General features: G+C 44.4%; 1 protein-coding gene across 1 annotated transcript in view; it reads right to left on the bottom strand.

The window, feature by feature from the left end:
* The window catches only part of STK32B (serine/threonine kinase 32B), a 439,121-nt gene that overhangs the window by 46,970 nt on the left and 376,412 nt on the right, over window positions 1-15,739 (bottom strand). Inside the window, exon 7 of the mRNA XM_032254176.1 lies at window positions 2,604-2,707. Coding sequence (XP_032110067.1) covers window positions 2,604-2,707 — 104 coding nt within the window. The remainder of the gene's footprint in view (window positions 1-2,603; window positions 2,708-15,739) is intronic.

The following is a 15,739-nucleotide window of genomic DNA, read 5'->3' on the forward strand; positions in this document are numbered from 1 at the left end:
TGGTGCCATCTTGGCTCACTGCAGCCTCCACCTCCCTGGTCCAAGCGATTTTCCTGCCTCAGCCTCCCGAGTAGCTGGGATTAGAAGCACCCACCTCCACGCCAGGCTACTTTTTTGTATTTTTAGTAGAGATGAGGTTTCACCATATTGACCAGGCTGGTCTCAAACTCCTGACCTCAGGTGATCTGCCCTCCTGGGCCTCCCAAAGCGCTGGAATTACAGATGTGAGCCACTGTGCTTGGCCCCTACTATGACTTTTCTTTCTCTTTTGGAGGTAAGGAGCTCCACGGAGCCTACCCAAGGATGCTGTCACTGACATGACTGAGGAATTGCAAATGGGGGAGGTTAATTCCTAAATTTACGCAGCCCGTGGATAAATATGAGTATTTTTCAGCACAGCTTTTTTACTAAATCAACTGTTTTCAGTATGAAAAACAGAATAAATTATTTGCAGAAGCCTGTTGTCCTTTGGGTCAAAGAATAAGCCTGCCAAAAATATTTGAGAAAAAGATTTACACTAGTACATCACAGGTGGTGTTCTTTCATTCCATTACTTTGTCCCCACGCCAAAGGCCCGGATCCCCCCCATCATTTGCTTCTTCTTCTTCCAAGAAGCATCCCCCTTGAAAATAGCATCTGGATCTTTCAGCAGAAAACTCAGAAGAATTACAAATAAAATAAAATAGTTTACTTGTGAATCAGCAGGGACCACTCCATCCTTGGGGCTTTTTGCCAAGCTATCATCTTTGCTGCACTGACGCATGAGGAATGACTGCCAATATCCTTTCTGTTGGCAGGGGTCCAGTCACGTTTAGGGCTACTGCTTGCCAAGGTCTTTTCTGTGATTGATTACATACGATTAAGAGCCTCTGGCTGATGCCTATGTGCTCTGGTTCCTACGACATCGTGGACCCTCATATTCCTCCTCCGAGCATATATATCAAAGGAAACAGCCAACAAGAAATGAACAAAGCGGGAACACCGCACAGGGGCCCGTCTTGCCCAGCCTCGCAGCAGCTCACAGGTAAGCCTGCGAGACATTAGCTCTTTTCATTCAGTGAGCAAGTTCCTATTTTCTTTGTATTCTAAAAATGCAATGTATAATAATATGTTTTTGAGGAATTCAGGAAAAATAATTGAGATAAAGAGCAGAAAATTGTTGCTTGACTACAGGGTGATAAATAATACTTATTTGCACTCACAGTGTACAAACGGCTCTCATCATTCATTCATTCAACAAACATTCATTCAACACCCATTATAATCATGCACTGGGACACCCACAATGAATAAGATACCACCATGCCCTCAAGAAAGGTACTTTTCATGGGCATGAATATGCATGTATGCAAATTACTTAAACAACATTAAAACTGTAGCTTGTGGGAGAATCTGGCTCTTTGCCTCTGTCCGCGCTGTGCTGGGCACTGACGCTATGGAGCCAAGTCTCAGGCAAACCAGGTCTCCCACAGTCCAGGAACCCAGGAATCCTAAAACTCCAGCTCCGCAAAATAGACAGAAAGGATATTATTATTCCTGTTGTACCAATGAGGAAACCATGGTCCTGAGACATGGTGAAGTGACATCCTTTTCAAATGATACTTGTACAAAGATATATACCTCAAAATTAATTTTAGTCAAAATGCTTTCTTTTTTTCTGAGACAGGGTCTCACTCTGTCACCCAGGCTGGAGTGCAGTGGCACCATCATGGCATGGCTCACTGCAGCCTTGACATCCCAGGCTCAGGTGATCCTTCTGCCTCAGCCTTCTAAGTAGCTGAGACTATAGCAGAGTGCCACCATGTTCAGCTATTTTTTAAAAAAATGTTATTATTTGTAGAGATGGAATGTCTCTATGTTTCCCAGGCTGGTCTCAAATTCCTGGGCTCAAGAGATCCTCCCACCTCAGCCTCCCAAAGTTCTGGGATTACAGTGCTGAGCCTCTGCACCCAGCCTAGATACAACACTTTCTGCTCAAATAAAAATATGTGTTATTACAGCTGCCAAGCAGCCCCATTAATCATCTTCAGCTAGTAAATTTAAATGCAAGAAAATAAAAATACGTATTGAACGTCTCATTTTTTAGGACACCGAGTTACATATTCAGGGAAGATGTGAAACAGAGAAAAAAAAGAAGTAGTGTCTTCACCTTAAAAGATTTTTCGGCCAGGTAGAAAATCAGACATGGAGGCCTTGCGTTGTGGGTTCAGAGGGGACAGTGTTTGAAGCCACGAGGCCAGGGTGCTTTGCTGTTTGACCTGTCACTGATCCGCTGTGGGGCTTTGTGTAAGACCCTCCCCCTCTGGGCCTCTTTCTTTTCTGCACAGTGAGGGGGTTGAACCAGAAGGGTGCGCCTAGGTGGCACACAGGCATCGGGACTGAAGCACGGGGCGCGATGACTCCCCCAGCCGTGCTCCTTCCCGCGCCGCGGGCCCTGCCGACCCCGCCCCGCCCCGCCCCGCCCCGCCCCGCCCCGCCCGGGTGCAGCGTGAGCCCCCGCCCCGCCCCGCCCCGCCCCGCCCTGCCCCGCCCGGGTGCAGCGTGAGCCCCCGCCCCGCCCCCGCACCCCCCGCCCTGCGTGCCCCGCGCAGGCGCCGTCTTACCCAGCCCCGCAGCAGCTCGTAGGCGGTGACGCCCAGGGACCACCAGTCGACAGGGTACGAGTATCCGGGGCCTCCGTCCAGGTACACCTGGAATACTTCCGGGGCTGCCAACGACAGGACAAAGAGAACGTCACTGTGGGTCCCAGTTTACGGCCACCAGTGTCCCCTTAGGGCAGGGACAAGGAGAGACATCGAGCCTTTTTTTTTTTTTTTGATAGTCTTGGGTGCAGTGGCGCCATCTCAGCTCACTGCAACCTCTGCCTCCCGAGTTTAACGATTCTCCTTCCTCAGCCTCCCGAGTAGCTGGGATTACAGGCGTCCATCACCACGCCCGGCTAACGTTGATATTTTTAGTAGGGACGGGTTTCGCCATGTTGGCCAGGCTGGTCTCAAACTCCAGACCTCTGGTGATCTGTCCTCAGCCTCCCAAAGTGCTGGGATTACAGGCGTGAGCCACCGCATCTTGCCAGAAATCTAGCTTTTTTGGACAGTGAAACCTGTATTTTTTCCACTATGCCACATGGTTTGTACCCTCGGTAAGTCATAAGCTGCCTGCGAACCAGTTACAGGAATCACAGGAAGCACTGGAGCGACACTGGCGAGCGGAATGCAGATGGGACCCCCCGAGGGTGTGAGGAAGGGCCGTCCACTCCGTGAAAGTGAGGACATGCCCCTGGAGGGGGTGGATTGGTGGAGCATGTTCGCTGGAGAACGGGTGGGATAAACCCAGAGTGAAGAAGAGGAACAGAGCCCCCAAGGGGTTGAGAACCTTGATAAATGGACTCTTACCGCTCTCTGTGCCTGGGGCCTATCTCAGGGACTACTTTATTTTAGCATAGGTGATATCTAACATGAAATACCCACAATGGGTAAATCCGCAAGACGAAAACAGATTGGAGGTTGCTAGGGCTGCAGGTGGGGAGGGGAGGGTGGGAGCACCTGCTTCACGGGCACCGGTTTTCCTTGGGGGTGATGAAAACAAATGGGTTGGAACTAGACAGAGGTGGTGGTCACATAACACTGTGCATGTACTAAATGCTACTGAGTTGTTACTTTAAAATGGCTAATTTTATGTGATGTGAATTTCACCTCAATAGAAAAATAATGCGAAGGGGATGGAGGACCCTTATTCTTCAGGGGACTGAGTTTGTCCTGGGGTTCTCATCCCTGACCACTCTCCAAGGGACTGGGTGGTGGGTTAACCTCACTGCCTCACCCCCCCGCGCCCCCGTCACTAGGCCAGGAGTGCATTGTAGGGTCTAATTGTCTATGTTGTCTTCCAGGAAAATTTTGTGAAATGTTGACTATTTCTAGCAAATTAATTTGCAGTCATAATTCCATTTTACAGTTGTCAGAGCAGCCGAAATCTGTCCCGGGGAGGCACAACATGTTGTGATTAAAGCTGCCTCGGCTCAGTTTCTAGATGGGCATTCGCTCGGCATGAAAATAAAATGAAGGAATTGACCTGGGGCTGCTGGATGGGCAGCTCCGCACTTCAATTTGACCAGCAGCCACATTCTAGCTGCCCCCTGGTAATATTCTCCATTTGGTTCACACTTCCTAAGTGCACTTTCACCCACGGGTTTCCTTTCCTCTTCACAACAGCCTCTGGGGACATGTTTACAGAGGAGGTTCAGAGAAGGCCAGCAGGATGAAGAGGTCACACAGCCAGGAAATGCAAAGCTGAGATGCACCTTACAGGTCTGCTGAATTCCTGCTTGAAGTAAGGTTTGTCTCAGCATTTCTTTCAGTACAAACACATACTCAGTGCCACATGGTGGAATGATGCAACTGGGAGTTTGAGAACTTGTCCCTCAGGTTACTTGGCCCTTACAAAGGAACAGGCATTGTGCCCTGGGAAACAGGAAGACCGCTGGGGCGGGTGGAGTTACTTGTTAATGATAAGCTACTTATATTCTCTTTGCCTGGGTTTTATAGAATGTGGATAATAATAATAATGGTTTATTCATTGGGCTGTTGCGCTGATTAAGTAGATTGAATAAGACAATATACCCCAAGAGTTTGGCAGGATGCCTGGCCCGTAGCGAGTGCTCCATGAACATTACATATTATTAACAGTCAAATCATCACTCCAACCTCCTCTTCCTCTGCCATGCTTAGCCTCCCCAACGTCCAGCAGTTACCCAAACCAGAGATCTGGGAACCCTCCTAAATGCCGTCCTCCACAGCCTCATGAATGATCGGTCTCCAAATTCTGTGTGTTTTGTATTTTCAGCATCTTTTCGTCTGCCTCTTCCTATGGGTGATAGATCATCCTGACTTCAAAGTCAGTGATCATACTTGTTCATTAAGCATGGGGTGAGTGAATATTTAATGCCTTCCTAGTAAGCCTGGCACTGAGCTGTGCTATTCTGAATCCCAGCTGGGTCCCACTACTGAGCTGGAAGCTGGGCTTGAGCCTGCAGGGACTTCCTTCCCTGTACTACAGCCTGTGTGCCTGTCCCTCTTCTCAGTCCTGAGGGCTGGGGAGAAAAGGAGCCATATCATGCTTGTCTGTGTGTTCCCAGGGGCTTGGCAGCTGCTGGCCCAGCCCACAAGTTCCGATAGCATAGGGCACACTCGGGAGTGCAGAATGGCTGTGTGTGCCGAGGTGGTTCCCCATCAATCCTTGTCATGCCTGGAAGCCCCAGTCCATTCAGAACTCAGGGTAGAACTCAGCAGCAACAGAGTGATACTGTTCTGGCTGTCGTGACCAGTCAAGTGACAAATGTCTGTGGTCCTAGAGAGGATGACATTCCCTCCTTCCCCACACACTTGGGGGATAGAACACAACAACATTGATGTCATAATTCCTACATCACTAAAATGATGTCATTGGCTGCTCAGAATCCCAGCACTTAGATGCGAGAGAACTACACAGGTTTAGAGCTGGAAGGACAGGTGTGAGCCACCTATCTGAACAATAGCAACTGTGATTTGCCAGGTGCCATGTTAAGGATTATGTTCATTACTTCTTTAATTCCACCAGCCACTGAACAGGATAAACGCTACAATGGTCTTCATTCTTCTGATGAGGAGGCAGAGGCATTAGGAAGTGTAGTGGGCTGAATCATTGCCCCTCCTCCCCCCCACCCTGTAAAAGCTATGTTCAAGTCCTAACTCCTGGGACCTGTGAATAGGGCCGTATTTGAAAATGAGGTCTTTATAAATGTAATCAAGCTAAGAATCTCAGGATAAAATCATCCTGGATTTAGATTGGGCTGCAAATCCTACAACCGATGTCTTTATAAGGGAAAGGAGACACAGAGAAGATGGCCACGTGAAGACAAAGGCGGATGGGAGCGATGTGGCCACAAGCCGAGGAAAGCCTGGCACGGCTGGAAGCTGAAAGAGGCAGCAAGAATGCTCCTGTGGAGCCTTCCGAGGGCACGTGGCCCTGCTGGCCCCTTGATATTGGACTTTTAGCCTCCACAACTGTGAGAAAATGAAGTTCTATAGCTTCAGGCCACTCAGTTGGCAGTGATTTGTTTCGTGGCCACAGGAAATGAATACAAGGGGTAGAGAACTTGCCAAGTCACCCAGCCAGCATAGCAGAGCTGGGGTTAGCACTTCCTGGTGTTCTGACTCCAGGCTCCTTCCCCCTGTACTGGGTAACTGCCAGGAGTGACTGAGTTACTCAGGGATTGGTGCCCTGGTGCACTCTTTCGCCCTCCTTCCTTCCCTCCCAGGGCCTGGTGCTCAGCCCAGTATACAGAAGGCACTTAATAAATGTGTGAATTGGCTTTTCACCTTGATGCCATAGGGCTGGTCTGCTCACTGGTGTCTGCAGCAGAGGTGGAAACAGCTCACAGCCTCTCGAGATGTCAGCATGGCAGGGGCGAAGGGTCCCTTGATTCCCCACACCTCTCATTAGAACGGGACACCAGGCTGAGGAGGACCAGTGGCTTGCCTCAGGTCCCACCCAGCAGTACCTCTCAGGTCAAGTCTAGAATTCCTGGTCCTGACTCTCAGGTTCAGGGAATTCCCATGACTGTCACAGTGACATTCAGCTGCCAACTGTGCATGATTCTGCCTCCTAATAACATGTGTACCCTCCCTTCCTCGCCTTTGCCCACATGCCGCCCATGTTCTGACGCTGACTCTTCCCTTCTAGTCTCCCGCATAGCTTCCCAGCTGGTCCTCTGGCCCCTGAGTCTCCTTCAATCTGTCCTTCACACTCCTGTCCGGGGAGTTGGTGTTCTGACATGCCACAGACGACGGTATTCCCTGCTAAAAGATCTTCCCATCATGGCGGCTGTTTCACAAACTGTGTTCCTTGCAATGCCACCAGCTCCAAGTCAGGCCAACAGAGGCAGGAGGAGAAAGGGTTCTGAGGTCCAACATGCCTGGGAGGGATGCGGCCCAGCTGCATTCTTCCCTGCTGGGCTCCTCAGAGCCTTTCGTGTACTGATGTACTTTGGTGATGTTCACAGGGACCCAACTCAAGAGCAGGCATGGCTTAGAAATGTATTTGACTTGATCCTGGAATCCTTCCTATTTTCAATTGTTGGTGGAACACACGGTTCTAGAGCTGGGGACCAGTCTGGCCCAGAGGGTGAGTTCAAATCCACGGCCCAGCGCTGTCTTGTGCTGCCCTGCTTGCCTATGGTCACCCTGGCTCCATGCTGCCTGCTGTTCCTGGGACACCCTGTCTCTGTCTCCATTCCTGCCACCCTTTCCGGACTCACAGAAGGTGCAGCCCCAGGGCTACGTCCTCCAGGAACCTACCACGTGCCAGTCAAAGCTCTTCACAGGTACAGCGGACTCCTCAGAATAGGCCTCTGCTGTTATCACTTCCTTACCATCTCCCTTCTACCCAGGCTAGATTAGGGGCTTCCTCATTCCCACCATGCTCTTCATCTCCTGATGCATTTTTGCTTACTGGTCTCCCTTCCCTCTTGACTGCAAGCTCCTTGAGGGCAGAGACTGTCATGTCTCTCTGGTGCCTCACGCCTTGCCTGGTACCAAGAAGCTACGCAGGAAAAATTTGTTGACTAACTAAATAAATAAACGGTCATAATAAAAATAGCAAACACTTCTATTGCCTTGTTGTGTGCTAAGCACTGTCTGAGCTCTTTAAATCCTGCTAATTAAAACAGTTAATCTTTAAGCAGCATCTGCTCTGTGAAAAGTCTTGTTTTGAGAGTATGAATTCATCTTCACAACAACATGGGCTTTGAGCTAGCTGCTCAGGATTCTTGCAGAGGAAGGAGCCAGTTGCTCTGGGATGGCACAGGAAAGGCTGGGACTGAGGACCCCCTAGGACACATGTGAGATAAAGGCAACTTTAGGGGGAGCCCTGGCTCACTGGGGCAGCGAGCAACAGACCAAGCAAATAATGTGGCCATGCCCAGAAAGGCTGTCCAGGGTCCAAGGCCCAGGTACATCTGCTTAGATTATGGATGGGTAAAATTCCCCAAGGCCTTCCATGAAACAACAACAAACTTCTTTGTTGTTGTTTCATGGAAGGCCTTGGGAAATTTTACTTCTTTCACTGCCTTGGTAAGGGGAATGGCCAAACCTCAATCTATTTATCAGCCACTGGAAATGCCAACTGTAACTGCCATCACATCCATAGCGTTCGTGCAGGGCTTTGTGGAGCACAGATTCCTTCACATGTCAGTTGTCCCATCCTTAAAGGACCAGGGCCATGGATGAAGAAACGGAGGCCCGCAGAGATCAGGAGGGCATGTTCAGTGCCATGGAGATAATGAGTGAAGGAGCCCAGACTGGAATGTCAGTCTTCCAACTTTTAGGCCAAGGCTCAATATGGCTGGGCTGTTCCACTGTTACTATGAATAATGGCTTTCTTGACAATACCAATAGTTGCAATATAAATGTGGCCATTTATTGAGCCTACTATGTGCCAGAGGCTCTTCTCAATTCTCCATATATGCTATTCATGCCTTGGAAAAGCTAACTAGATGCTAGGGACTGTGCTGAGTGTCTACGCGTTATCTCACCTTATCGCACAAGGACCTTGTCAGGTGAGTATTATTATCTGATAAGGGCCTTGTCAGGGGAGTACTACCTCCATTTCAGGAAGGTAGTACTTGGAGAGAGTAGGTACCATATCTGAGGTGACACAGCTACGAAGGCTCATTTGAACCCAGTTCCATTCCCCAGGATCAACCAGAAATGATGACAACCTAGTTCTGTCTCCTTCAAAGCCTGTAAGTTTACCAGCAATTATGCCATCTTTACAAACATGCTGAATATAAAAATCACATATCATACATATATACACACACCTATATACTTTCTATGTTTTATATTCCAAAATTTCTGGATGTTCATAAATACTCGTAGTTTTGGTTCCAATTAGTAGCTAAAAGACGAGTAATAAATGTGGTTTTCCTATTAATAAAAATGACTTAAAATCCTCTTGAAACTGGAATTTGATTCACATTCCTGGACAGTGCATGCTTTCTTGCCACTATCTTTCACTGCGTGGGGTGCACGGTGCATGCTCTATGGAGTCTTGTGAGTCCAAAATACACTAGGCGGACACTGGGCACCAGGGAACCTCTGGCTGCCCTGCAATGGCCTGGAAAGATCAGCCTCACCTCCTGCTGACCGTCTCTACTGGTGGTTGAACAATTCTGCCAATCAAAGTTTGAAGTGAAAAGTGAGTTTTGATGCCAAGAAGCATTAGGGCATCACATAATTGGCCTTCCAGAAAAGCAGGAACATGGGGGGTGAAATGACAGATCACCTTCCCTCAGCAATGCAGATGTGCATTTGGTGGGATTTGCCCCTCGCTAACCACACAGAGTTTACTTCCCCGTTAAACTAAAAATATGAAAAGCGCACAATCACCTCCTAAAGTGTAATGATCAGCCTGCCGCAGCGAGCTCTGTGAATATTGCCAAAGGTTTTGATATTTGCAGTGGAGTGTGAAATGCTATTCAACATCTAGCCTGAGAGCTGACAGACTTCCAGGATCTTTCTACAGGTGTTTGCTCTCCTCTTGACTGAGAACATAGAATTACTAAATTTTGGCCTAGAGGGGACCTCGAAGATAATTTCCTCCCTCCCTTAAATGTTACAGACAAGGAGGCCAAGGCCAAATGGTGGAGTTAAATGACTTCTGGCCCTAGCTGGGCTAGAACCCAAGTCTCCCACCCACAGATACTTTCTTCAAGGCAAGCCCATGTCCCCAGCTTGCACAACCTGGCTGGCAGGATGGCCAGATCTGGGTCGCCAACACCCACTGGACACTTCCACCTGCAGGTCCCGCGGGCACAACTCAATCTGTCTGAACCAAGCTTTCAAACTTCCCCTTCTCCTGAATTCTCAATCTCAGCCACAAGGGTCTTTTCAGCTGTGCAGTCAGAAACCTGGGAGTCAACTTGGACTCTAGTACTCTTTCAGCCTTTGTATTTGATTATTCGATTGGTCCCCAAGACTTACCATTTTGCCCTTCCAGAAACTTTCTCTCTACTGTCCTTTCTATCCTCTACCCTGGTCCTCTTTCATCTCTATCTGCTCTCATGGTTGCTCCCTCAATCACTTGCCCGACTCCAGCCTGGGGCTCTTCGATCCCAGCTCCACCTGCCCCTGAGAGACTTCTAAGTCGTAGAATCAGTGAAACAGAGGGGTTATGAAAGTGGTAATTACTCAGGCCTGCAACGGGACCTCAGCTCCCATGCTTACTGGCCCAATGACCTTGGGTAAGCTGCTTAACCTCTTATATGTACTTCATATAAGTAAGTTATTCCTGTAAGACGGAATAACAGTGTCTGCTACATAATCTTATTGTGAAGAGAAAACGGTTATGTATACATTAAGCTTATAGTAAGTGCTCAATAAATGGTATCTAGTATTATTATTATTCACGTGTTCAAACTACTTGCTTAAAATCATTCCAAGTTTCCTATTTACTATAGCATAAATTTCAAGCATTTTAGCATGAAAACATCCTAAAAACAGGCCCCGGCCACCCTCTTATTTGGCCATTACTCTTATTACATCTATTGTGCCAGTTAGGATATACTTATTCTGAATCATCAATGACTTTACCCCTTTTTTTGTTTTTTGAGATGGAGTCTCGCACTGTTGCCTGGCTGGACTGCAGTGGCGTGATCTCCACTCACTGCAACCTCCACCTTCCGAGTTCAAGCGATTCTCCTGCCTCAGCCTCCAAAGTAGCCAGGCACTTGCCGCCATGACCAGATAATTTTTTGTATTTTTAGTAGAGATGGGGTTTTACCATGTTGGCCAGGCTGGTCTTAAACTCCTAACCTCGCGATCCACCTGCCTTGGCCTCCCAAAGTTCTGAGATTACAGGCCTGAGCCACCGCACTTGGCCTATCCACTTTTTTTTTTTTTTTTAAATGCACATGAACTCCTATTCATACTTCAAGACGCAGACCACATTTCACTATGGAATGCTGGTCAAGTCCCTTGCTGTTTCTGTTTCCTATCTTACCCTGCCTCCTGGAAAACTACTAATACATCAGTCTAGGTCTAGATTTTCACCAAACCTTTGTTCATTTCTTCCTTACAGCACTTATCATACTGTATTTCAATTAATAGTCTACATGTCCATCTCCCCTACTGGGTGGTGAGCTCTCTGAAAGCAGGAACATGATTACGTCATCTCCAGATTCAAAAGGATTAGCACGCAGCTGATCTAGAAGAAGATGCTTAATGCATCATAATGGCAAAGAACTTCAGAGTTCTGGCTTTGAATCTCAATGGCTACCTTTGCTGGCTGTTTGTCATTGGGCAAGCATTTAACTTTGAGTTGCAGATTCTATGGAATTGTAATAGCCCTTAATCCATAATGAGATAACTTACGTGACACATGTAGTTCAGAGATTGACACAAAGCAAGCTCTCAAGAGAGGTGAGCTAGTTGTTATAGTAATTCATTATTACTGAATGTACAATGAAACAAATGCATAAAAGGAGGTCCAACTCATCAAGGTACATATTGTACATGTTCCCTCATATGATTCAAGAGCTCTATTGTAAGTTATTGCATTGAAGTGTGCTGAGAAGCTCTGGAAAGAAGAGAGAAGTAGCATGCCTGGCCTCTCTGAATCCTCTGTGGGGTAATTTTATTTCTTGGGCTCTTGGCTAGCCAGGTGAACTCAGGTGTCACACACTTACACATTAATTTGAGATAACATGAAACCACTGCATCAGTCTGATAATTTCCCTTTTTGGGGAGATGCTAGTAGCATTGCTAGCAATAGGAAACTCATTTCACCAAAGTACGCAAGAAACTGCTCAGCTGCTGACCATTAGTATTTCACAGGTGTCCATGGGAAGGCGAAGAGGAAGAGGAAAGAGGCAGAATCAGTGAAACGGAGGAGTTACGGAACTGGTAATTACTCAGGCCTGCAACTGAACCTCAGCTCCCATGCTTCCTGGCACACCTCCCTAAGTGCTGGGATTACAGGCATGAACCACTGTGCCCAGCCAAAATAATCCAATAAATTAATTGGCTAATGAGTAAATAGGTAAGTTCTGATGAAGGACAGAAATAAATGATGCACCAGTACCAGAAAGCTACTTCATGTTAAATGTGTCAGATTCAACTAGTAAATTAACAAAAAAAGACTTCTGGAAATTTTCATGGAGAAATGATGTTCTAACTGGAAACAGAATTTGAATAAGCACATTTTCCAGTCAATATATAAAACTTCGATGAACTTCTAAATAGTATATGAGATGATAGAAAAGTTATACTGTAATACTCTCTTAAAGGATTCCAAATTCTGTTTATCCAAGACAATTAATGCTCTTTAAAATTTTCCATTGAACTTGCTATAAAAAACCAAAAGCTGTAATGCAGCACACAGGTAATGCATGATCTGGCCCTTCACACCTCTCCAGCATTATCTGTCTTGCTGACTTTGCTCAGGTCACAGCAGTTTCTTTTGGTTCTATGGGCCAAGCTTCTTTTTCCCTCAGGGCCTTAGCAAATGCAGTTTCATTTCCCTGCAGTGATCCTGGGTTCAAACCATTAGTGGTTTCCTACTGCTGGGGGAAAAACAGGATCCATGTGAAATACCCCTAAGATCCCCAAGACCCATGGACACAGAGCCTATCTAAGACAGGCTGAACCAAAGCAGCAGAGGATATTTACTGTCCCCAACCTCTGCCACATCAGCAAGTGTCAAGGAACTAGAAAGAGAAGCCTATTGCAAGAAAACAGGAGCATAGAGAGGCACATACTTAAGGCACAGTTTCACAGGGAAACTCTAAGCCAAAGGTGGAACAGGAGCATTGAGGAAAACACTTTAGTAACCACATTGAAACCCAACTCTAAAGCTGATGTATTGAAAATAACCACAGAACAAAGAATCTCAAGTCAAGCTCAACTCCTAATTAGATTGAATCAATGCTAAATCCTCCAAAGAAAACAATATGCATAGTAGTAAAAGAAACACACCCATTTCTAGGCATTAACATTTTCTTATACATCATGCAAAGATTTTAATAAAAAATTATCAGACACAGGACAAAATCAAAACCAAAACAAAAACAAAAACTCACTGTGAAGAGACAAAGAAAGTAACAGAATCATACTCAGTTATGAACTAGATGTCAGAACTAACAAACAAGCAATTTAAAACATTTCAAAACCTCTAGTGGAAAGGTGGACAGCATGCGTTAACAGACAGGGATTTCCACAGAAAGACAGAAACTACAAAAGCAGATGGAAATGTTAAAAACAAACAAATGCCAAAACATAGTGCCAGAGGTAAAGAATGCTTCCAATAGGTTCATCGATAGACTGGAAGACTGGTCAAAAGAAATTGCCTAAAGTGGGGGATGGGGAGAAACAAGCATATAAATATTGTGAGGGAAAATATCAAAGGTCTAGCTTCTGGTTTTGAAATCCCAGAAGCAGAGTCGAGAGAGAATGGGTCAAAAATATAGATATTTGCAGAGTTATTGGCCAAGAATTTTCTAAAAATTATGAGTAATCAAAACACATATCCAAAAAGCTCAGAAAACATCAACCAGAGTAAACATCAAAAAGAAAAATAAATCAAATATGCCTTGGTCCATTACATCTAAAACCAAAAATAGAGAGAAAATCTTGGACTAAGCTGAAGGAGAACAGCATATTACCTACAGAGGAACAAGGATAGGAATTAAAGCAGATGTATTGTCCAAAATACTGCAAATCAGAAGCAACTTAAGTGATTAAGGAAAAAAAACCACTCACTTAACCCTGAATTCTGTATCCAGTTAAAATACCTTGTAACAATGTAAGGAACAAAGACTCTTTTCCTTATATAAGAAAGGGGGGGTGGGAGAGAGAGAGAGAGAGAATGAGAATTCATTAACAGTAGATTTTAATAGCCAGAATTGTCAAAGGAAGTCCTCTAGGTAGAATGAATACAGTGTCAGCTAGAAAATTGAAGCTACACAAAGAAAGAATATGCAAATAGTGAAAGGAAGGTACACGTAATTTTTTTAAAATTTTTAACCATTAAAAATTTTAATATTTAAAAATATTTTTTTTATTTTTAACACAATATAATTGACTATTTGAAGCTAAAATAAATCCAATAAATTATATATTTATAGTAAAAAAGAGACGAATAGAATGAATTTGGATATATTATAAGATTCTTGCTTTACATATGCTGTAATAGATTTTAAGGTGTTTTCTGATTAATTGAAGATGTATATTGTTTTTTAATGAGATATAAATACTAATCCAATAGAAAAGTTAAAGTGCAATCCTAAGTAAGGATCAACTAATCCAAAATAAGGAAGAAAAAGAAGAACAAAGGCCAAATGAAACAAATACAAAAAAGGCAAGATGATAGATTTAAATAAAATTATCTCAATAATTACATTAAATATAAGTAGTCTAAATATCAATGAAAAGACAGATACTGTCAGACAGGATTTACAAGACTGCCTATAAGAAATGTACTTTAAAAATAAAAACACAGAGATAGGTTAAAAATAAAAGGATGAAAAAAGATATCAAGGATGTACTAGAGTGGGCTTATACTAAGCTCACAAGAGCATACTGTTCTTATCTCTTCCCAACTCTGTGCTTGATCATGTCACATTGCTAACTTGAAATCAGCCATGGTGGAGTACTTACATCAAGGAAATTAGCAAAATCTATAAATTGGGGGGATTTGTTTCTTCTTTACCAGAGAACTAGCTGTTAGACATTTACCAGCACACCACTGGATATATCATGAAAACACTAACCAAAAGAAAGCTGAAGTGGCTATATTAATATCAGGCAAAACAGACTTTAGAACAAGGAACAAGAAGGACTTTATATAACGATAAATGGGGCAATTTACCAAGAAGATGTAGTGATCCTGAATGAAAGGCAAGGAAAAACAGAAATTCACAATCATAGCTGGGAACGCCAACACTCCTATCTTAGTAATTGATATAAGTAGACAAAAAAATCAACAAAAATATATAGAAGACCTATGCAAGGCTATCAAACAACTTGACCTAATTGACATTTGTAGAACACATGACCAAAGAAGAGAATACTTATTTTTGTTGCATGTAATATTAATCAAGATAGACCATTATCTAGGCCATAAAATAAACCACCAGTTTTTCAAAAGAGAAATCCTACAAAATATTTTCTCTGATCATGACACCAATAAAAGAAAGATATATTAAAAATTCCCAAACATTGTTAGAAATGTTTTTAATTGAATGAAAATAAAAGCACAATATATCAAAATTTGTGAGATACCACTGAAGCAGGACTTAAGACAAAATTTATAGCATTAAATGCTTATAGTGGAAAATAAGACAAGTCTCAAATAAATTATCCAAACTTCCACCTTAAGAGACTAGAATGAGAAGAATAAATTAATTCAAAGGAAGCAGAGAGAAGGAAGGCCTAGAGATAAGAGAGGAGTCAATAAAATAAAAAATAGAAAATAGAGAAAATCAATAAAGCAAAAACCGGTTATTTAAAAACATTAATACATTTGATAAACCTCTACTCTGAATGACTAGGAAAACCAGAGAGAAAACATCAATTACCAATTCAGAACTGAAAGGAGGGACATCACTATAGAATCTACACTCACTAAAAATACACATAACTGTATGCCCTAATAATTGAAAAGTTAGAAGGGCTAGGGCAATTCCTTGAAAGAATTTCCTACCAAAGGT

This window comes from Sapajus apella, unplaced genomic scaffold (genome assembly GCF_009761245.1).
Source record: "Sapajus apella isolate SASKATOON/1434 unplaced genomic scaffold, GSC_monkey_1.0 scaffold85, whole genome shotgun sequence".
Classification (NCBI taxonomy): domain Eukaryota; kingdom Metazoa; phylum Chordata; class Mammalia; order Primates; family Cebidae; genus Sapajus; species Sapajus apella.